Genomic DNA, 25454 nt, shown 5'->3' with positions numbered 1-25454 from the left:
GTGTCTCAATGACATAATCAATGATTGCATAATCTCCTTCAGTTTTTGTAGGTTCATATATTTTTTGACTAAAATTTAATATTGACTGTTTTTCTCAGAAGACTTTATATTTTGGCTAATATCTTTTTTATTATAACTATTGATATGATTTTCAATTTTTGAATATTGATTAACATGTACTCTCTAAAATTTATAAATTAAATTAAAATTTATTTTATAAAAATCAACTTTATTTTTAACTGATAATCTAAAACATCAAATTATTAAGGTAGATTTTTTAAATAAGAAATTGACAAATATTTAATGAGCAGTATAAATATCTTTTTAGGTACTTTATTTTTTTTTATTTTGTAAATTTTTTTATTATTTTGTTTTACTTATTTTAATATAAAATAAAAATAAATAATTATTTTCCAAGTTTATTGATCAAAATAAAATAAGAAAAAATCAAATTAAGATTAAATAAAATATAAATTTTACCATAATAAAATGTATATTTTTAATAAGGATGTTACAATTCAATTTACAAAAATACTTTAAATTTAGAAAAAAAATGTATAAAAAGGTGGTTGAACAAGTAATGAGAAAATTAAATTAAAAATTAAAATATAAAAAAACATCATATCTGACAACCCAAGCTCAACTAATATAATGAATTGCCCAAAAATGATTAAAACCATTTTAAAAAAATTATTACAAAAAAAACAAATATTGATTTTACTTTTAAATGTTTTTTTAAATTAAAGCTTGAGATTTTAGAGAAAGATATCCTTTTGTTGTTAATAGATAATAGGCATTTCGCCTTTAAGTTGACTTTATCATCTGTATCATCTATAAGCTTGAAATATTTTTTATATGGTGGAAATGGAAATTCGGTTTCTTCTTCATATGATCTCTAAATCCATAATATCTAAAACTTTTTTTTATTATATATCTATAAAATGAATAATATGACTTACAAGATTTTTCAAAAAATTTTCAATATAAAAAGGAAAAACTGATGTTTAATGTTTAAAATGATTAGATGAAAAATCAATATAAAACTCGACTCAACATTTAATAATGAATAAATTTAAATAAAATAAAATTTAATTTTCATTAAATTTTAATTAACAAATATTATTAATATTTAAAAAATAATATAATTTATATATTAAATTTAAAGGAGCGGTGGAGCGGCGCTCTTCCGCTCCAGCCTTAAAAGGAACTACTCCCGCTCCCTCTCCTCATTTTTAAAAAGGAGGGGCGCTCCAGCTGTTTTTGAGAAAATGTAGAGCGCCGCTTCTTAACAACTGATGAACAGTAATTTTGTATAATCAAAAATAAATCCCCTATTTTTCGTTATAATCAATTATTTATAAGAAAATTTTTTAATGTATATTAATCAACATCTTTTTCCCAAAAGGTTGGCTTTTATTCAATGGTAACATATTAATTTTAAATCTAAACTTGATGAGGTTGATATAATAAATAATAAAACTATTTGCGCATATTAGTATTTTTAACACAAAAGGCTACTAATATTTAATTAATTACTTTTTGAGTGTCGTTTCGATACTCCTTACAAAGTTGTATTGTTTAAAAGTCAGATTCGGTTCGATTTTTAAAAACGGCCCGATTCAGACTTTAGCCAAAATAATATTATATGAGCCTCAAGATTTGGCAAATAGAGACCCAAACCTTTCTGCTATCTCGGAGTAAAATCTTCAGGCTTGCATAATATTATTTTTTTACCTAAAATCTTAATCGAGCCGTTTTTAAAAATCAACCCACGTTATTTTTAACAACACTATTACGAAGGAAAACAAATCACCAAATGTTATGTTAAATATTTTTAATTTAAAAAAATAAATCTGGGGGGAATGGGGGAGGGGGGTATAAGGTTTACAAGAAAAACTTATAGACTGTATTAATTTGTAGAGACAAATATTACAAAATAAAAAAAAACTTAAAACAATTTGTAATATTTATTGTTGATATTTATTTAATTATTAAAATGTCAATCAATATATTATTATTTTATTTTGATTTGAATTTGTAAAAATTCCTTATGTGTTTTTGTGTTATATTTTTAAAAAATTATTTGATTTTAAGAAATTTATAAAATAAAAATATTTTTGAAAATCCTTAAAAAAATTGTTTCTTTTTATATTTTGAAAATTAATCATAAATTTTTTAATAATCTTAATTTGGATAATCTTGTTAATTTTGTTTTGGTCTTTTCCTTTGGACTTCGGTATTTAGTTATAAGTTGAGTTTGTTTTTTTTGATGAAGTAATTAAAAATTTGTTAGTGTTGACAGTATTCCCAAGATCCGAAATCCAGGATTAATAAAAGAATATCGTCATTATTTCATATTGTAAGAATATTGCATTAATTTATTGTGGAAGAATATTTATAAAGATTTATAAACTATAATAAAGCAATTTACTAAGAAATAAACGACAAATTATTATTATATATTTTTGGGCAGTTTTACAAAACGATGTTTAATAAAACTACGTATTATGGAAGTCATGAGCCCCTCCCCATCAACACTTGATTAAATTGCGTATTTATCCAATAGGGTTATAGGACTACAAAAAAATAAGATATCTGAATTATAGAAAAAGTACTCGTAATTCTGTAATGTTTGCGGATAAATACCTTGAATTATTTAGGACTATATATTTTTTATTTCTTTTAATATTCTTAAAATTATTAAGACAAGATTAGATAAAGAAAGTTTTATAAACAACTTAATTATTACATTTGATAATTCCATAATTGTGTTTAAATAATTTCAAAGTGATGAGGAGGACCCCCCCCCCCTCCCCCAGAAAATAGCACGCGGAAAATAAACCTCCCAAAAATAAACCCCCTAAAAAAATCGTAAAAATTCCGAAATCAATTTTATATAAAAATTTTTTTTTCATTTCACCGATATATTTTTTTAAAAAAACAATCACTCTTATAAAACCAGGGAGGTCTTGCACTCCATCACGGTATTACTCGCAACATTTTAGATGAATTCAAATATTTATATAGCTTGCGCTTTTATATTAGGTGTCAATTTAAAAACGTTCAAGTTTAGCTACCTCGCATTTCATTTTCTAAATCAAGATTGATTGGTGTTTAACATCAACTAAAAAAAACGATTGTTCTATTCTTCACTTTAATTGTTAGTTCCTTAAGAGTATTCCACGTTCCAGATTTCCAGTGGAAATCGACTGGATTTGAAGTGTTTGGGAGTGGGAATGCTTGCGATGTCTCTTGATGCTTCATTGACATAACTTTTATTAATAGAGTAGAGAATATCCTTTCCATTGTTAGGGCTAACCGTTCCTAGGAATGTAATTGCATTGGCGATATCACATAATGGAACAAAGGCTAAACCGTTAATCATGCCACCAAGAAGCGAAGCTTAGAGTTACATTGGTTTTATATTGGGGTTTCAGACATAGTTTCTAAATTTTCTATGTGTACTTTAACACAAATGATAAAAGTACCCTCTGATTATGGTATGATACACAAATTAAAAAAGATAAAATGCAAAATAATATTAATAATCATTAAGCCTAATGATGGTTTCTAAGGCGCTCCTAGCCAATATTTCGAAATCCAATATAAAGATCAGGGAATCATCTATTTCTTGGCATTTAGTAATAATTATTATAATTGTATTTTACTATGAATTTTATATTGGAGGGGGAGGGGTGACTTCTTTACAATTTAATATTTTTCGGCGATTTTTTTTTCGCGGTGTTTTTTTCTTGGGATTTATTTTCCAAGGGATATTTTTTCTCGCGGGGCTATTTTTTCCGGGGAATTTGTTATTTTTTTCTTGGTAATTTTTTTTCCCCTGAGTTTTATTCCAAGTGATTTATTATGGGAAGGTTTTTTTTCAGAAATGTTTTTTTTCCTGGAATTTATTTCGAAGTGTGCCTTTATTTGTACTATAATTTATGATTAGGGTTAAATTTTGAAAAAATGCATGCGTCTGGCTATAGTCCAACTAATGGGAATCCTTCTAGCCTATTTTTTGAAAAAAATTATGATTGAAGGTTTAAATTAAAAACAAAATAATCAAATTCTAAATAAGTTCACTAAATTTCATTAAATAAAACAAGTGACGTGTTATTGAGTAGCATCATGGTAAGGAAAGAAAAGCGGTAGAAATATTTGAAATAAAAATCGCCATTTTTAAAATATCTACTATAATCCAAGAAATATAAGCTAGAATAAATTCAAAGTGTTAACAATAATCTCTTAGAATAAATTTTCCGGGTATGATGAAATATTTTTCTTTCGTGGTTAGATGGGTAGAGTTAAAATATTTTGAATAAGCGGTAAAGGGCGTTATTTTTTAGTACCATCGTCGTAATTGAGAAAGAATGATAAACATAGGATGGAAAATCCTATGAGGTTGGGAATGATGGATTTCAGGATTTCTATCTGCAATATTTGTCGAGGGATCTCATACACAAGTCTACAAAATAATCAATCATCACAATGAAATTATTATAGTGATCAAGATAGGGCCTAATTCTTCAAGCCCGGCCTATTTTTCTTATTTGCCTAAAAAGTCCGACCTTTATTAGAAATAATTTTTCCTCCGACCGGATTTATTTAAACATAGAAAAATTTAATATTAATATTTCCGCCCTTATTCTTGCAAGAATTTTAAAACATAAATTTATTTCACAAATTGAATATAATATTTAAAAATTTAAGCCAAAGTCGGCCCCTGCCCGAATTTTTAAAAAAAACCCAGTCCGAAATTATTTTTTTTAAATATGCCGATTTCTATAAATAACACCTAAAATTATATGTTATGCATTGTTTAGAATTTAGATCTCTCTCTAATATTGCGAAACAATTTCTTTCCAAAATCCCAATTTGATATATTTAATTAAAACTTTTTTCAAGGGGAGGTAGTGTACATTTATTTTGCATGAGCACTAATGTGAGCAAAGATTTTTAACAACTTCATTACCATGTAGGCAGAATTTGATTGTATGTATAATGCAAAAAATTAATCAAATACCATGAATATCATTAATGCACATAATTTATTACATAGTATGAAAGGAAAGGAAATTAAGTTAAATCTTAACAGCTGATGAAATTATTCTTTTATTTAATTTTAAATCAATTCATATCAAAATAAACATAAAAAAATCGAAGGAAGATTTTCCAAATATGGGTTGCTTTTTTGGAGGTTGCGTTTATTTTATCTTATTTATTTATTTCTTACATTTGATTATCAATTAATAAATTCAATTCTAACATATGGTTTATTAATCCTTTACCAATATTGATTTTTTTTAAAAATTCTTATCATCATTTGCAATTTACTCAAATTTTTGTGTTCTTGATAACTTATTAAAAACTAATATTAATTTCAAAATATACTTGATCTATTCCTCCTCGTTTACGATAGCCATACCAATTCCCTAAATAATGGTGATGCATTTTAATATAAATTATTTTATAAATAATAATTCTATTTATATTATATCATTTTTTACTATAATACCTACTGATGTAATATATTGACATTCTGGAGGGTGGGGGGTTAGGAACCCCCTTGTTTAATGGCCCTCTTTGTGGTTATTATAAAACCATTTTATAGATTAAAAATAAGAACTTAGATATTTTTAGTTATAATAGGTCCAAGTCAATTATTTTGACTAAAAAAATATATATTATTTCTTATTAGATAAATAGGAAGAATGGTGTATTTAATAATATTTATGGTTAAATTAGTGAAAGTTACTGTCTGGTCTTTGATCCAAATCGGACCAATACATACGGAGCAGACCGAACCACGGTAAAAATTTTTATTTTATTGTAAAATAAACTTAAATAATAATAATAAAAGACCGGTCGATCCTTAAAAAAGACTGGCCCATCAATCGGTCCGGTCCCTCAATCGGAAATCGATATAACCTCAGTTTAGCTTCACTAAAATACGCCATTAATCCCCTCCATCCTAACGATAAGGCATGAGCTCCAGGGCTTAGATTTCAGAATTTTTAACCAACTATAAAATTATCTAAGATAATCTGAAGATGATTCCACCTGTAACATGGGGGGAGGGGGGATCCGATAAACCTGAGTAAAGATATATCATATCTGTTTATTAATTTTATATTGAATTTTTTATATAAAATAAAAATTTGATTTTATTTATTGAAACTAAACGACATATAACGTCTTTTATTTTGAGTAATTATAAAAATTTCTCTATTTAAATAAATTCGGGCCGGGCCGGCAAAACTTTTTTTAAAAAATGTCGGATTCGGGCTGGGCAGGCAAAATTTTTTAAAAAAAATTTCGGGCCGGGCCGGGCTTATAAAATTAGGCCCGATGCAGATCACTAATTAGGAGTGCTTCAGCATTATTGACATGAGAGTATTTAGAGGGCGAGTTTGGCTGGAAAATGCGGGCCATTTCCTTTTCATAATTAGTTATAATAAATTTAACCTCTTTATATATATTGACTGATGTTTATAAATTACCTGATTTAAATATAATGCCACAAATAAATTTTTACTTAAGTTCGTTCAATATTTCTTATTTTATCTCTTCGATCAATTTCTTTCCCATAATTTCCACTATGTCTTAGATTTTAAATTATAATGCTTAAATTTTTACAGGCAATCAAAGAATATAAAATTATTGAGCTCTGAACTCTTAAAATAAATTTAGCAGAGTGTTCCATTATAAAATAGACTTTTGTGGCAATGGCATCTGTTTTCTCCCTTATAAAAAAAATCTTGTTTTTATATAATAACTGTAACACGTTCGATTTTTTATTTTCTCAATTAAATTACATTTTCTTAATAAAATTAAAATTTAGGTTATGTTTCAAATATTTAAAAAAAAATTATATATTATCTTCTCTGATTTCATTTAAACAAAAGATCATAATAAATTTATTAAATTTTGATATATGAAAAACTCTCGTTATAATGCAAGACACCCACCCATTAAATCCAGTTCGAGTTTTAAAATTTATTTTCCAGCCCATCTGGATATAATGTTTATTTTGGAACTCACTCCTTGGATTTTTTAAAGTTGGTTGCGTTCGCGCTCTGTTTTTAAATCTTTTTTTTAAATAATTTATCTTTATTTTTAAAATGGTTTCAAATCTAAAACCCGAAGCGAATTGTAGTATATGATGTGAATTTTAATAGTTAATTTAAAAAATTTAAACCCAGCTCTGGTTTGTATTTTTTTATAGGTCCAACGTTTTTTATATACCATTTACTGGGACTTTGTAGGTCTGCAAATATAATGATAATTATATACAGAGATAGATATATCTTTAAACTTATTTTGAATAAATTTTTGTTCGAATAATGTTAATGACTAATCATAAGAGAAAATAGTCGTTTAGGCAGCATAAGGGCTCCTATATATTTTTGAATGAACTTCCACAAGTAAACATATTATTTATCATATAAAAGTTATTTCCCTATAATTTTTAATAAATATTTTTATTATTTATAAATTAAATACTTATATAGCTAATTTTTTTATTTTTATACATTTTTACCAGTCTGAAACCGATCCCAAACCATCGGAAAGTGAAGGTGATAGAGAGGAGAAGAAAGAAAAAAAGGTTTGTTATAATATTATATTTTAAATAAATGTTCTTTATAGATAGGGGTTACAAGTATTGATTTAAGTATATTTTTTTTAGTTTAAAATTGATAAATCCAATGAATGAGACTAATAATTCACACAAAAAAGGCACATTGATTCTATTTTAATATGATACTTTACTTATATGGTAATTAAAGAGATCATGTGACTTTTTTTATTTATTTACCATTCATACAGTTCAATTTACAATAATCAAAATCTTATTTTATTTAGTTTTTTTTATTCTAATGTCCCAAAATAAAAAGATTTAATAAATTTTTTGTAACTATATAATTTTCACGGCCTTCGATTTTATTTATTTTTTAAACCCAGTCCGATCATTTATTATTATTATTTTATTTGTAAATTGTAATCAATTTTTTTTGACTTAGCTAATAAAAATCAGAATTTAGATTACTTTGTCCTAATCCCTGAAAAATTCTACTTATTTTTATTTTGACGAGAAATTCTAATTATATTATATTTTGATAAAACAATTTTTTTCCAATTTTCGTATCATTGGTAAAAAATTGTATTTTTTAAAAAGTCTTATTATCTAATTTATTTTTTAGAAGCCCGATTTAAAACAAAAAAATTAACTCGACCTGATATTAGAATTTTTTTAGGCCGTATTTTATATTCTCTTTTGGGTGGGTGGGGGCAGGGTTGCCAGATGTCACGATTTAGCCATGATTTTCACGATATCATACCTAATTTTAACTTACCCACGTTTTCTCACACTTCACGTTTTTCTCACGTTTTTTGAGTAAATTAAAATAATCACAGTTAGTCTCACACTTTTTCTCACGTTTTTAAATTTTTTCAAAATATTTTTAAATTTTTTTTAAAATATTTTTAAAAACAAATATAAAATTTAAAATTAATTTTATTTTAAAATATTTAAAAAATATTTAAAAAAATTGTAGTATTTGTTAATAGTTCAACAACTAACCAATCGTATTCATTGATCAATTACCCACAACAGAAATTCAATTTTTAGAAAGTTTCTCAAGAGTATAATTATAATATGAATTTAAATAACTATACATTTCTTTTATGGATTTTATAAATCTTATATTAAAACTCGTAAAATTTTAAATGAAATAAATTAAGGGCAAATATTATAAAAGATCTAAAAAACAATCATCCGTTTTCAATACTAACGGATGCCCCTTATTACTTAGATACTTCAACAAAAAGAATGGAATAAATGTTTAATTACTTAAAATTTTTCCGGTGGACAGTGAAACCCCTAAAGACATATCTAGATGCTTGCTAGAAAATTTAAAATTCGCTGAACTTGATATTGCTAATAACGGCCTATTGTGCAGATAACGCATCTGTAAACTTTGGGAAAAATTAAAGTATTTGGACAGAATTGAAAAGCCATAGTAATAATATACCAATGGGTTGTATATGCAACATTCTTCACAATTCGTTTAAAGAGGCCATAATTTTTCTTAAATATGATATTGAGAGTATAGTAATTAAATACTATAATGAATTTAGCAACTCGACAATAAGAGTTACATTTTTAAAAGAATTGGTAGAATGGTGCAATTTAGAATGGTCAGAATCATTTCGCCATGTTCCAACACCCTGGCTTACATTGATCCCAGCGATTAAGCGGATGCTTAAGTATTTTCAACCCCTTAAAGAATATTTTTTATCATTATCAGCAACCCCACCAATTTTGAAAATAATTTTTGGAGATGATTTTGCAGAGGCATATTTAGGTGTTTGCACTTTAGTCAATAACATAAATTTACAATTGCAATCTGAAGATGTATTAGCAATATATATACATGATCTTATCCTAAAACTAAAGAATTCATTAAATTTAAAAATTCTACAAAATTTTTATGCATTTCTAAAAATATTTTACAACATAATAATGATGTAGAAAAGGCAATAAATTTCAAAAATGAATCAAAGATATTTATAAAAAATATTATAGAATATGTAGAAAAAGGTTATGATATCATAGAGATAATATATGAAAATATCTTAGCCCTATGACATTAAAATAATGTCCAGAATTTGAACAATTACAAAAAATTATTAGTAATTATAAAATACCAAACATAGACACAGAAATTCACTTTGAGGAATATTCACAATTTTATTCCTATTATGAATAAAAATTATCAAAAAACTATCACATGAATACCCAAGAAAAATGGATGGATTTTCTTTCTAATTAAAACTCACCATTGATAGAGAAAATATGCAATTTTCTATTCCGCATTCAAATGCTTCATCAGAGAGAATACTCAGACTAATGACTACTGCTTAACGAAAAGAACGTCATCATTGGAAGCTGAACTCCGATGGGAAATCTTTTTGCCTCTTTTAAAATCATCCATAAAATATATAATTAATATTATGCTGCTATATTTATAAACATGAGAAAATTATATATCATAATTGTTATTAGTAAATCAATAAAGAATTTTCATTGTCTTTAAAATCTTGTTATGTTAAATATAACATATTAACTTAGAGAGTATGCTACATCAATTACCCCGGCCGAAGGCCCGCAAATTGGGGGGTATGGGGGTTAATTATTATAAAAGAAAAACTCACGTTTTCAAGTGAAGAATATCTGGCAACCCTGGGTGGGGGTGGGGTATTTATAGAGGAATACAAAACAATTATTTTTTCATCAGAAGATAGACTTTCTATTCAAACATTTAGAAAATTTTGCCAAATAATATATAATTTACATAAATTTGTCCAATCAATTACTTTTATCCTCTTCTTTCGATTAATGGCGTTTTCCAGCTTTAACCCATGTAAGCCAGTTTTCTCTTTGATCCTTGACCATTTTTAAATTCCTGGTGGTCGTTATATTTAAGATCCATTTTTTTCATGTCACAGTCGTCCTCGAGAACATCTCTTTATCCAGTCATCTTTCGCCTTTCATAAATAGCCAAACTAATCGTCTATTTCTTCTCATCACCACTTCAGCCTTTTCTTTTCCATTCCTCTCTTGAAATCCTTGCTGCTTTTTTCTCTCCGAAGTACCTTTATACATAAATCTAACCATTATCATCATTCTTTTTAATTTTTTTGTGTGCCACTTTAATTGTCCATATTTCATTACCATAGACTAGCAAATTCTCACACAGTTAACGTAACCTTTATATCCAAATTTTTAGCAGCAGTGGCATTGGATTGAATTTTTAGAGACTCCTTTCCATATATCCCACAAAACCAGGTGTTAGATTCCTTCATTTATAAAGTGTCCCCAACAATCATCATCGTTGTCTTTTCTATATTTATTGTATCCATAGCTACAGGCGAGTAGGCATTTAATTTGTCTTGCCAATCATTCTTGCATCAATATCTTTCCATCTGATCTCTTGTATACAATGCACATATACTCCCCTTCTCTGTAGTGTCTTCACCATTTCTCCATCTTTCCCAATAATGTTTCTGCATTCTACATCGCAGCTCTTACCTATCACTACTAGACCGGTTTCTCCCTATAATGTTTGGCCATCATTTGTCTCGTTTTTATGAATTATGATTTCACCGGGTTCCCCGTCCTTCTTTTTATTGAATTGGTTTTAATTATTTGGAATTTTGGCGCGATTTTTTAACCTGATGCCCTATATGATATTAACTCCTAAAGATGAAGTTTGCACCACAGCGAGGAGCCCATGCTTATTTTCTAGACGACAAGGAACCTTTTAAACCTTCATTAGCCGTCTGGAGATGTTGCCACTCATTTAGGTTGAAGGCAGAAATTTTGGGAATAAATAATTAATTTTATAATTTATTAAATTATTAATAAACAGAAAAAGAAGAGTAAAGACAAAGATAAGGATCGGGACAAAGAGAAAGAGGTTAGTATGCCAACGCCTGTTAAAGAAGTAGAAAAAGAACCAGAACCAGAAGTAATAAAGGAAAAGGCAACAACGACCACAGCACCGGCTTTAAGTACGGGAAAGAAGAAAATGAGAGCTCAGAGGGCTACTTCCAACGTATTTGCTATGTTTGGCCAAACTCAAATTCAGGAATTTAAAGAGGTTTTTTTTTCGATTTTAAAAAGGTTTATTATAAATTTTAGAATTTCAAAACAATTTTAAATAATTTAATACAAAAAATCGAATATTAAGCTATTATACTTGATGAATGCAGTGTTAATGCTTTTTATGAATTATTCACATAGTATCGCAATTCGTAATAAGTTGCGAATTGTACCTTTATGAAAGGCTTGTTTTTATTCTATTTCTTAAAAAAGATTTTATTGGCATACTTTTATCTTATTTAACGTTTATATCTAAATTAAAATCAAATGTGTATATATAATAAGCAACATTATAACTTTTGATTCATTTAATCGAAACTAATTTACAGGTCCCATAGATTTTACAAAAAAATATTACTAAAGTTTAATATGTAGTTTTTCATCTTGTATAAAAATTTTTAAGAGGCTCGTATTTATCATGAATAGACTACTTATCAGATACAAAAATTAAATGTTTAAAATAATTTTAAAAAGCAAGGCTTTTACTATGATAGATCAAGACAGGGATGGGTTCATTAGCAAAGAAGATTTGAAAGATATGTACGCATCTTTGGGGAAAGATGCGAGAGATAAAGACCTCGAGGAGATGTTATCTGAGGCGCCTGGTCCAATTAACTTTACCATGTTTTTGACATTATTTGGAGACAAATTATCAGGTGAATATCATCCTAACTTAAGATGCTTCTATTTAGTAATTGCTATTTTCACTATCAATAAATTATTTATATTATGTTTTTTAAATATGTATTTATTAAAGGAACTGACACGGAAGATGTCATAAGAAATGCATTCAAAATAATCGATGAAAAAGGCGAGGGCAAGATTAAAGAAGCTGTGTAAATTAGATAATATATTTTTTTGTATGGTTGATATTAATGTAATATTGTTTAAAAGAAATAAACCATCTTTTTAACATTTTTTCTTTTCACATTTTATTTATAATATATTTTATATAACAGAATGAAAGACTACTTGACCGGAATGGGTGAGAGGATGACTCATGATGAAGTATGTCGATACTGTTATTAATGATTATTATAATGCATACAACATATTGTATCCAGAGTTTCGAATTGAACTTGAGATCCTAAAAACCGGGACAAAGTTAGGAACCGAATCAGGAACTAAATCCTGGATAAAATTTTAAGAATAGGAACCATAACCCATTCGGTTCTATCAAAATTGCAAGTAATTCATACATATATTGTTTTTTTTAAATCAAGTTTATGTTTTTTTTTCAGTTCAGAAATAAAATGGAAAAATAATATTTGAAAATATTAAAAATTGCAGAGTTGTTAAACACTACTTTTATAAGTAGCGCACTACCGCTATCGCTATTTGTTAAAAAAAGTAGCTCGCTATTAGCTACTATTTTTTAAAAGTAGCTTTAACTACTTTATAAGCTACTTTTTATAAAAAAAATTTACAAACAAATTTTTTATTTTTTGCTTATAATGTTATTGTATAGTAAATATATAAAAATCAACATTTATAAATATTAAAATATATTTAGTTTTGATTATAAAAAAATTTATGTAATATAAATAAATATTTTTGTTGCATTTTAATAATAAAATCATTTCAATATTATCATCCCCAAGTCTAGAGCGACTATCAGAAAGTATAAGTTTAGCCTTACTAAATAATCTCTCGACACTAGCACTTGAGGGTAAGGGCGTATTTAATCTTATATACATATTTTTAATATAAGATAGATTATCAATAACTTTATTTGCAAGTACATCGTATGTCTGGCATCCTATTATCATTTGAGGGCTAATGCCACAGATCTTCTTTAAAGTCTTAGAGTCTAGCCAATGGCCTGTGATTCCCAAATAAGCTCAAAAATATTTAATCAGATCAATATATAAATATAAATAAGTTTTTACCTTCTGTTATGTGTCCAACTATCTCCCGTGGTACATATATATGATATCTGATAACTCTACTATTATCTTTCATCATTTTAAAGTTATCTGCTATTTTATTCATTAGTGTCTGGCGGCATAAAATTGTTGTACCAGGGGATAGAGTTTTAATCATCATGGTAAATGATGGATTATCAACCAAGGACATTGGCTGTAAATTATATAATCAACAATAACTTTATCAGCCAATTTCTGAGAAATATTGTCATTTGCATTATTAATTAATTTGTTTTAAATTGAATTAGTCTTTTTGGATATAGAGTCGCCTATACCAAAATTATTTAGATGTTTCTCCATTTCCTTAAAACTCATGAACAGTCTTATAAAATAAATATTATAAGAATGTAAAAATGGCAACTTACCTTTAGGTGTGTCTTGAGGTTATAGCTACTGGATTGATTTGAGGAAATATTTTTTGCAACATTTTAAACAAATAAATTTAAAGCCAGTTTTGGATTATATATTTATTTAAAAAAATTTCAAATCTAAGGAATGGGAAATTTGTATTATAGCTATTAAGAACATTTTCTTCCTTGGTATCTTCCATTTCATTAATATCATTGTCTGAATCACTTTCAACGATTTGGATATCCATAGGCGATGACATTTTAAATTATTAACACAATTTAGGTTTATAATACAAATGAAAATATAAATTACAAATTGAAAATATATTTCAATTTCAAAATTAAATAATAAATCATAAAAATTATAATTAATTATATATTATATTTAAATTTTCATGTTTATACTTACCTTCATTATATTTTTTAAAAGTAGCTAAGTAGCGCGCTAAAAAATTAAATAATTACAAAAAAAGTAGCCACTATTAGCTATAGCTACCAAAAAAGTTAGCGCGTTAGTTTAACAACTCTGAAAAATTGGTCTTATAATGAACTTAAATAATATTGGTTATATTAATTTTATAGGATTGGCAATTTTATTTGATTATTCAAGCCATATGCTCTAATTTGTGAATTTTTTTTAACTGAAATTTTGTTTATTTTTGGTTTGTATGCTCTTCTTTTATTTTGCTAAAACTTATCGCTTTTGGTCCAAGCCCACATTGTTTACAGAAAAAATATAATTTAATTATATTTACCTTAAATTTTTCCAAGTCATAAATAGTAATTATGATAAATGTTAAACTATAATTAGCATAATTTAAATCTTTTTCATTTTAACTTTACACGTAAATATTAAGGTTTCCGATTTACTCAAAAATGCTCCATTCACGGAAGCTGGTCTTTACGATTACGCCAAATTAGCGCATTTGATAACTCATGGAAGTGATGAAGCTTAATTTTATTTATGTTCCGTGTTTTTTTTAAATGTCAAATACTAACAAAAAATTTAAAAGAAAAATAAACGTATTTCCCTTTCCAAAATATTTTCAATATGTAATAAATATATTTTTTTTAAACAACAAAAGAAAATATTGTAAGCTCATCTTAAGTTATTCTTCAATTACATTACACTGATAGAAAAATGTGTTTTTAAAAAATAATTCAATGTTCATGTTGTTAACCTTAGCAGAATATAATCATTATACTTTCATATTTTCTTGCGTGCTATATATAGACTTAATTATATTTCCAATTTAGAACACTATTAATATAATGCACATACATTTTTTTAAGCAATTGTCAAATAATCCATTTTTCATTTATACTCTTAATTCTATGTTAATTTTACTATATACAATGTTAAAAATTGAGTATTTATAAATTTTGTGTGTGGTTTTTTTTATTGAAAGAAAATTTCTTTATATTGAACTTATTAATAAAAAAGGGTTGAATAAAATTATCAGGAAGGAAAAATTATGCAATTTAATTTTTTAGGTAAATTCATAAAGGCAAGCCTAATGTAGATTGATGGGTCTTATCCGACATAAAATATGGTTCAATTTTAAAAATATTTGAAAAACTTTTATTATTTATTTTTTAAGGAAACAGGAGAAATTATCTGAAAACGAGATTTCAGAATTTACATTGTCCTGAGGCTTCTTTAGTTCTAGGTTTATTTTTAATACAGATTTCTTAAAATACTGTGTATTTTTTTATCTTTTCGTTTTATAAAACTCCTAAGCCTTTTTGTTTGAAATACCGGATGAATAAAACTTATCTAAAAAAATTAATTGTATAAAACAATTTCAATTTATAGAAATAAGTAGACTAGTCATAAATGGACGCTTAAAATAGTTAAAGGAAAGAGCTGAGTAAGAAAATCAAATATATTTTTAAAAAAATCAAGATTATTATCAGAGAATTGCAGTGGTACCATTTGCACGGCCCGGCCTGGCCAGGATTAAAAAATTTTCGACCCGGCCCGGATTTTTTTTGCAAAAATTTTTTACGGCCCGGCCCAGGTTTAAAAATTTAGGCATGGCCAGGATATTTAAAAAAAAATTTTTTAGGCCCGGCTAGGAATTTTTTTAAATTATATTCGACCTGGTATATACAAAAAATTCATCTATTTGGTATTTTATCATATTTTTCGGCGAGTATTATCATTTAATAAGCAAGCATATTAGCTAATGTTGTTAAACGGCTAGTTTTGAGCCAATTTTTAAAAACGGCTAACTCAATATTGGCCATAAAAATATTGACTAAGCCTCGAAATTTCGATACTATATGTCTAGACCTTTACTCCTTCTTTGAACAGAATTTTCAGGCTTGCATAATATTTTTCTGAAAAAACTTAGTTAGCCGTTTTTAAAAATCGGCTCAAAACGAGCCGTTTAACAACATTAATTTTTTTTTTTATTCTTAACAGATATTTAGTATATTACAAATTGATACTATAATAAATTTGTATAAATAATATTTTGAGAATATACTATATTAATTGTATTTATAAAAAAAATATAACATATATTATATAATAATGTATTTAATCCTTTGCGTATTCCATGGCAGGAAAACTATAATTATATTATATTATGTAATAGATACAAGTGTTAGCTAGTGTTAACTTTCACCAAAATTATATTGATCATAACAATATATAATCATTATAACCATATCTAATTGACGAATAAAATAATTCATGTTGTATAAATTTTTTAAAAAAATAGAGCCCGGCCCGGCCTGGCTATTTTTAAAAAAAAATTTCAGGCCCGGCCCGGGTATATTTTAAACAGGGCCGGGCCTGCAGGTCTCTGATTATTATTTTAGGTTAATTTTTTAATTGAAAATTTTAACTTTTTTAAAATTGAATGAACATAACATTTAAGTTCACGTTCAAAGTTTAAGATAATAGGAAGGCCCCCGTTCATAATGTTTTTCAAAAATGCAAATTTTATTCACAACCCCAACATTAAATCTAAAAATTAAACTTTCCAGATGAAAAATGAACAAATTTTTTTAAGTGTATAAAAATGGAATTAAAAACAGTGTATTTCTAGATTTATATAAAAAATTCAATATATAGACGGATAAAATCAACTTATATATAATAATTATATATGATTAAAAAAATAAATTCAATTTAAAACATTATCCAAATTTTGTTCGCTCATATCTAAATCCATAATGAATTTTTATTATTTCTTTAGGTTTTGATTCAAAATATAGAAGCAAAAAAATGAAACTAAACCTTCATTCATCATCTTGGAACCAGGGTTGCCAGATGTCACAAATTAGCCATGATTCTCACGATTTCTTATCAATTTTTATATTCAATCACGTTTTTTCACACTGCTTTTCTCACCGTTTGTAAATTTTTTCAAAATATTTTTTTTAAAAACAAATATGAATTTAAATTATTTTATTATTCAAATATTTAAAAAGATTGCAGTATTTGTTATTAGTCCAACCAACCAATATTCATTAATCAATATTTAATTTAAGAGACATATTTCGGCATTGTCCTTAACGTTAGCACTTTATTAAATAACATAAATTAAATACTACAATTTATTCTCTATATATATGCGCTCTTATCAGAAGATTTAAAAATTTACAAAATTTTACCAAAACATTTCCAAAAATATTTTACATCACAATAGGGGAGACCGGGGTACATTGAGTACAGGGGAACGTTAGGTCACTCTAATTATAATTTGAGCTATTATTTTATAAGACTGGAAATTTGAGCCTAACATAGATAATCACGACATACATGATTGGCGAAAGATTTGAAAAATATTTAGTATTTTAATTTTTACAGAAGAAAATGTGTTTTGGCATACCAAAAGTAATAAAAAATATTTGCAAACTTTATCGTTTATATTTATAAATAAAGCTTTAAAAATCTTAATAAATAGATTTTAGGAAAGTTTAAATCCTATTTTCCAATCTGGCAAACTTTCAGAATCAATAAATGAATTAATATGATTTTGGATGATATTTATAAAGTTAGTGGGCTCGGTCATAGTTGGTCATAGTGTAGTTGGGACACGACATTTTAGCTCATTTTATCATTTGCTAGTGATGCGGAATTACAATAAAAAGGATAGATAAATCTTCTGTACAGAGGATTATGAAAATGCTTTAATTTTATATCCAACAACCTCAGTCAGAAAGTTATCATTACTTACAGGTAAGATTATTTATATTATATATATATTTTTTAGGCATTCCAAAATCTAATTTAGCAAGATATTTATCAAAAAAGAGGAAAAATGGAAATAATTCAATACCCACAATGGGATATTCAAATCACAAATGTGTTTTTAATAAAGTGGAGGAAGAAAATATAGCTAATTACATATTAAAATCCTCTAAAAATTTTTATGGACTTACCAAAAAAAAGATAAATAAGAGCATCTAATTACTAGATTTTAATTTAATATTTTATATGCAATGATTAAAGTTCTATTCCTTTAGAAGCTTAATGAAATTTATTTATTCTTATCCTGAGATTTATCATTTAAAATAATATCATTATTCACAATGAGAATCTATAAACAAATTAATAAATTTTATTATTAATTTGTATTGTGAATATGAATAATGAATAATTTAGTATTGTGAGTAAAGAATCATTTGGTATTGTGAATAATGAATTATTTAGTATTGTTAATAATGAATATCATTTAAAATTATTAATATAGCATTGTGAATAATGAATTATGGTAACAGATTAAATCATGGGGAAATTTTTCATATATTATTTTTTTTTTATTTATTTTTTTTTATTATTTTTTTTTATTATTTTTTTTTTATTTATTTTTTTTTAAATTTTTTATTTATTTTTTTTAGATTGTCTGGATTTTGGTATAAATTCGGCATATTTTTAGATTTTTTTTTTGATAAATAAATATCGTGTGGATTTTGAAGGAAATTTTTTGATACAATATCAAAGTTTTTTAAATTTAACATTTTACCTCTTTATGGATAACATAGAACTATTTTTGCTTAAAAATATATATATCTATATTATCATTGTATATATGTTATGTTTATTCAAATAAATTGATTAATTATTTTGTATACCTATTTTTATTAAATTCTTAAATATACTTTTTTTTCTAAATTCTTAAATATTCTCTTTTTTTCTAAATTCTTAAATATACCCTTTTTTTCTAAATTCTTAAATATACTCTTTTTTTTTAAATTCTTAAATATACTCTTTTTTCTAAATTCTTAAATATACTCTTTTTTTCTAAATTCTTAAATATACTCTTTTTTTCTAAATTCTTAAATATACTCTTTTTTTCTAAATTCTTAAATATACTCTTTTTTCTAAATTCTTAAATATACTCTTTTTTTCTAAATTCTTAAATATACTTAAGATTTTTTTTAAATTTAAAAAAAATAATAAATAAAAAAATATATTTAAAAAAAAAATAAATAAAAAAAAATATTTAAAAAAAAAAAATAAAAAAAAAATAATATATGAAAAATTTCCCCATGATTTAATCTGTTACCTGAATTATTTAGTATTGTGAATAATGAATCATTAAGTGTTGTGAATAAAGAATCATTTAGTATTGTTAATAATGAATCATTTAAAATTATTAATTTAGCATTGTGAATAATGAATCATTTGGTATTGTGAATAATCAATCATTCAAAATATTCATTTCCTACTTAAAATTTATTAACTTGTTTCTCATCATTTAAATGAATATCATTAATCAATCACAATATTACATTTATAATAAAATGTTCATTTCATACTTAAATTTTTTTAACTTGTTTATAGATTCTTTGATAATTTTTTATGTGCAATAAATGTAATTAAATACTTATCTTTCACTATGTTTATGATTAAAAAAAATTTTTTTTTACAATTTTTTTTTGCCAAAATAAATTTCCTAAAGCTAAAATCTTTTTTTATATAGTTATTGATTATGAATTGCAATATTATCAATAAAATCAAATGTGTCATAGCCTCTAGTCTTACTGGATTACTGATTTTAAATTTTTTAATTTATTTAGACCTCTATCATGAGTGTCTCAACTATCACATATGTGTGTTCCAACGTACACAGAGTCTGTCATGGTTATGACACAAAAAATTTTTTTTTAATTAATTTTATAAAAAAATATAATCTTCATAAAATATATATATTAATTATTTCAAATAGCCTATAATTTTAGGATTCAGAAGATGTTTTAATTATTCAGATTAGTCTATTAATATTAAAATTATTAAGGTTTGAAAAAAAAATGTCCCAATTATCCCCGGTCTCCCCTAAACATGAGAAAAAGACCTTGAATTTCAAAAATGATTTAAAAGATGTTTACGAAGACATTTTATTCAAAAACAATCACATGAATGCGCATGGGATTTCTTTTAAATACGCTCTGCTTTAATAGAGAAAATAAGCGATTTTCTATTCCACATTCAAAATGCGTCGTCATAGACTGACAAAAAGAACATGACAGATTAAATTTGTCTTCATTGGAAGCTGAAATTATGATTATACAAATTATATCATGTAAGAGTTTGTAGTCTATATTCATAGAGCCGATGAAAAATCTTTATTGCCTTTTTTTAAATTATCAATAAAATATGAAATATTGTGCCATATTTGGGAAAATAAGACTTCATAATAATAAAATGGTAAATCAATTAAAAAATATTAAAATATTTTCTTAATAATCTTGTTGCATTAAATATAACATATTAAGTATGGATTATACTGTATAGATAAACCCCACCTCATATTGGGAGATATGGAAGGGGGTGGGGCGAAGCCTCCCATAAATTATTATAAAAGTCTGTTCCCAGATTAAATATAATTTAACAATATTTATATCCACAAATTAGAAAATAGATTTATATAAATAATTCTATCATAGAATAATAATATATTATCCTTATTCGCATTCGATTCACATAATTTTGTTATCGCAAAAAACTAATAGAATCGAATAAATTATTTTCGAAATAGCAGTCGATAAGGTATTTAGAAACAAGTTTTGAGAAATATATTCTTAAAGTAAAAATTGCTCAAACGAAAGATCATTCTTGATTTTATAATGAAAAATTACGGAACAAAGAATAACGTGTAAATAAATACCAATATTTATTCTTAGCTCCAAATATTTTAAATTTTCTAAAGATAAACTTTCCAATTAAATAAAAGTTTCCAGAATCAGGAGTTGAAAGGCAATTTAAACATATATTAAAACTAATAAAGTTTAATATTTTTCTCTCGTAACTTATTTAGTGAAACTTTATTTTAATTTATATATTTTTCTCTCGTAAATTTTTATTAGTTGTATATATCGTATTTGTAGTTTGTATTTATGGTTAAATTAAATGAGAAGAGTACAATTTTAATAATTTGTAGATTTAATTTAACTAAAAAAAATCGATATATTAATTTTAATAACATTTAGATTTTGGAAAATATCATGATAATTTCTTTAAATAAAATTTTAAAAATCAAATAGATTTAAACTTTTTAATTTTTTTTTGCTGCAAATGGTTATAATTTATATTATTTATAAGATGTAAAATATATCTGTGTTTTATATTTATTTATATTTATGTATTTTATATGTTTTTTTAAATTTAATTTTTAATATTATCGTATTAAAATCTATCGAATAAAATTATATGAAAATTAACATATCAAATATAAAATAAAATCTTATTCTATAAAAACGGAGGTGGGACTACAAGTTCCCAAAAAACAAGAATAATTATATTTTAAAATAGTAATTTGTAGATTTTGTTTTAAAAAATAATATTCTTTAGGGTTCTGATGTAAGGGCTCTTATCTTGTCGCCTATATTTCTTAAAAATAAAATTTCAATAATAGAAAAGTGGCATTGTCATCATCGTTATTATTTAACTTTTTAAAATTATTTTGACGCAAAAGGGTAAGGATATTTATTACATGTTAAATTAAAATTCCAATAAAGATGTTTCATAGAAAAGTGATAATTGTCATAACCGTTTATATTTATTTTAAATTTTTTTGACACAAAAGGGTAAAAATATATATAGTAAACATGTTAAAATAAAAATTCAAGGAAGATGTACCATAGAAAAGTTACAATTGTCATAATCTTTATTTTTTAACTTTTTTTGATTTTTTTTTTGATGTAAATAGGTTAAAATTTATATTATTTACATGTAAAATTAAAATTTCAATAAAAATCAGAGTCTACATAGTAGAGAATTTGATGGATGCAACCCCCCTAAAATCTACCCCTACCCCCCTTAAAAAATTCGTGACCTTCGGCGCGATATTTGTCAAACCACGATGCCATAGTGATATTAATAAAAAGAATTTTATAATAATCTACCATTTATAATCTCACAACAAAATTATATTTACTTTCTTTAAATCTATTTATGAAAAAAGCAATTAAATCTCTAGTTCTTGCTATTAATCAATCGGCAATTGAAAACTTGTTTGGGTCACTCCATTGGGATTGATCTTTGAATGAGAAGATACTGGGAATCTTCAATAACTTTGAATGTTTGCTAATTATTAATTAAAGAATATAGTTAAAATTTATTTAACTATCGAAAATCTTATTTTTAATAATAATATTTAAAGTATTTTGCTAAAAATTTAAATGATTTTTTTATTCTTACTAAAATTTATTATAAAAATTAATCATATATGTTAACCTCTATACTTTTTGAAAATTTATTATTAAAATTAAAATGACTGAGGTCTGCTTAGTCCCACCTTTCAATGAAGAGTTAATTTCTTATTTTTAAATCATGTTTTTAAAATTTTATATAAACATATAACATGTATTTGCCCAAAAAAAGAAATTTCAAAATCAAGATATTTATCTTTATATAGAGCCCCATAATCTTAAATTTACAATATTTTGTCTGATAACGAATAAAAATAAGGATTTTTTAATAATATATTTCATTACTATGAATTTTATTATCATTAAAATTTTTAAGAAATCCCCCATCAGGCTCAACATTTAATAATAAAGATAATGAAAGATTTTTATATAAAAAATTACATAAATAATAGTTTTTATTTACTAAAAATAATGTTAGTTATTTTTTTGCCTAATCATCGCCGATCCTCGCCTTTTTTATTTTTTAATTCATTTTCCTTAAAAAAATCAAAAACACCATAGTCATATATTTATTTTTAAATAATTATTTCATTTAATATTTATTCTATTTATAAATAAGCCTGATTTTATATATCATGTCTAGAACTTGTGATTACCAAAAAAGTATAAAAGGAACGAGATTCTGTAATTGTAACAACTTTTTTTTAATATTTTTTTATAGATATAAATTTTGTTGGCCAATAAAATTTGGAGGGGAAAACTTATATTTGGAGTATTTCAGTGAGTAATTAAACATTTAAATGTTAACTAGTCCGGAGTCTAACATTGCCTTTCAGCATAGAAACGCGTCTTTGTCGTACGTATATAAGACTCAACCATTCGATTTTGCACTATAAGAGGCCGACTTAAAATGTTTTATTTTATTTTTAAAAAGAAACGTTTTGAATTCAGATTCATTAGACTAAGTACCGTTATATATAAAAATGTAACGAGGTAATCCAAATCTAGCGAAATAATTACGTAGATTTTATCACACTCGCGGATTAATATATGTTAAAATTGCAACTTCAACCTATTTGGTTAAGGTATCTACGCAAATTAATCAATATTTTCCAGATACGGGACCTGCCAAATCAATGTGTATTCGTTCTGAAGGTCGAGTAGGAATATTCCAAATGTATAACGGCATTCCTCTGGCTCCCGATCTTCCTTCCTAGCAACTCTCACAGTATTTAACGAAATCTCCAATATCGCGATCAAGATTTGCCCAAATCTGCATAATGATTTTATCTTCACTATCCCAAGATTCCTTGATAAATAAAATTCCTCCTTCTTTAGATTATCAGGGATTGTAATCCCATAATTATAAAATAATCCTTCTTTGAACGAAATATTTTTTAATTAAAATAATTTTTTTTTAAATCTCCGAATAATTATTTATATACCAATGATTTCTAAATAATTTAATAATCTCTTTCAGATTAATATTATTGCCCGTTTCACTTACGACTTTACTGCGATTGAATGATAAATCTTCTATTAAATTAATTTTTATTTCTCTGATTTCAATTTTTTTGTAACCTCATTGATTTTTTCTCACTCTTTTCACTGGGCCAGAGTGTTGGCACATTTGTTTTGATTACCAGGTCTATGAATTATCTAATAGTCGTATTTATAAGCTTCGTCACGCACCATATTAAATGGTTATTCTAAATTTTATTTAGGTCTCTTTTATCACTTAAGATATGTTTTAAGGTTTGTGATCCATACAATATAAAATGTCTTCCATAAATATAGTGATGGAAATTCTTGATAGCGGACATTATCGCCGAAGTCAGTGTCCTCGATGCGTAGACAATTGGTTTATTTTGCCAGTAAGAAATCAGCGTGCAATAACAGCTCCTAAACTATTTTTGGAAACGTCATAAGAAATTATGACAGGGATATCGGTTGAATAAGGAATTATTGTATCTTATGATAATATATTTATAACTTTATTAAATTTATCATTTTCTTAAGCTGACCAAAACCAACTAACATTTTTACTCGTTAGTTGGTGCAAAGGAGCACAAATAGAATGTAAATTTTTTATAAACGCCTCATGGTAATTCACAATATCAAGAAACGAACGTAATTCTTTAACATTGCCGGTAACGCTATCGGTAATGTGTTCGGTTATATGTGGATAACCCCTCGTTGAAGGTTTATTTCTCCTAATTTTTTTTAAAAAACTTGCGGAAATCTCGAAGAATTAGTATTTAAAGTGGAAATTATATCATTAATCCGAACTTTTTTTGAAGTTTTATATCAAATTCTCTAAGGAAAGGCATTCTAAAAATAAATGAATTCTCACTTTTCACTACCCAGATAGGTAAAAATTTTGAAATATTCTTTACTTCGAAATACATTTACCTCTATTTTGATATGATTATAGCACGTTTATATGTTGGTGATAATGATGGTTTGCCTATGCGACTCCAGGTAACCTCATCCATCACACTACACGCAGCACCGGTATCAAATTCCATAGTAAACTACCTATTTATCATCGCATATGGTAGCTTTATTAGGAAATGACAGGCAGGGTGTCCGTGGTGTAATCATTTGTATGTCATGCGTTCTATACTCTTTCGCTATGTGGTTTGCCTTTTTGCATTGAAAGCATATGATTTTTCTTGTATGAATGAAAATAGGTTTAATTGATTTATAATTATTAGAAATATAATTAATTTGATCAAATTTGTTAGCATTATAATAATTATTATTGAATTTATTAACGCTATTATAATTATTATTATAAGTGTTTTTGGAACATTGAGTCAGCTTATGTTTAATTATTTTGTTAACTTAGCCTGGGTTTCCTTTTCCAATGAAGACAGCGCGATCGCTAAACGCATATCT

The 25454-nt window shown here is 25.4% G+C and overlaps 1 protein-coding gene across 1 annotated transcript; it reads left to right on the top strand.

The window, feature by feature from the left end:
* Window positions 1-5287: 5287 nt before the first annotated feature.
* Window positions 5288-15214, top strand: LOC135924495 (myosin regulatory light chain 12B-like). The gene is made up of 7 exons (XM_065459554.1): window positions 5288-5445; window positions 7547-7609; window positions 11436-11666; window positions 12147-12324; window positions 12426-12504; window positions 12628-12676; window positions 14801-15214. The coding sequence occupies exons 1-7, from the start codon at window positions 5443-5445 to the stop codon at window positions 14897-14899; spliced, it is 702 nt and encodes a 233-aa protein (XP_065315626.1). The 5' UTR covers window positions 5288-5442; the 3' UTR covers window positions 14900-15214.
* The last annotated feature ends 10240 nt before the right edge of the window (window positions 15215-25454 follow it).

This window comes from Gordionus sp. m RMFG-2023, chromosome 1 (assembly GCF_954871325.1).
Source record: "Gordionus sp. m RMFG-2023 chromosome 1, tfGorSpeb1-WG-v2, whole genome shotgun sequence".
Lineage (NCBI taxonomy): Eukaryota > Metazoa > Nematomorpha > Gordioida > Chordodea > Parachordodidae > Gordionus > Gordionus sp. m RMFG-2023.
The sequence above is the reverse complement of the archived record's forward strand: the minus strand, read 5'-3'. Positions and strand labels throughout refer to the sequence as shown.

Excerpts from the sequence above, each read along its gene's own strand:
- LOC135924495 (XM_065459554.1), top strand. Across the intron at positions 7,610-11,435 it reads AGGAGAAGAAAGAAAAAAAG|AAAAAGAAGAGTAAAGACAA; the intron begins GTTTGTTATAAT and ends ATTAATAAACAG. Across the intron at positions 12,505-12,627 it reads GGCAAGATTAAAGAAGCTGT|AATGAAAGACTACTTGACCG; the intron begins GTAAATTAGATA and ends TTTATATAACAG.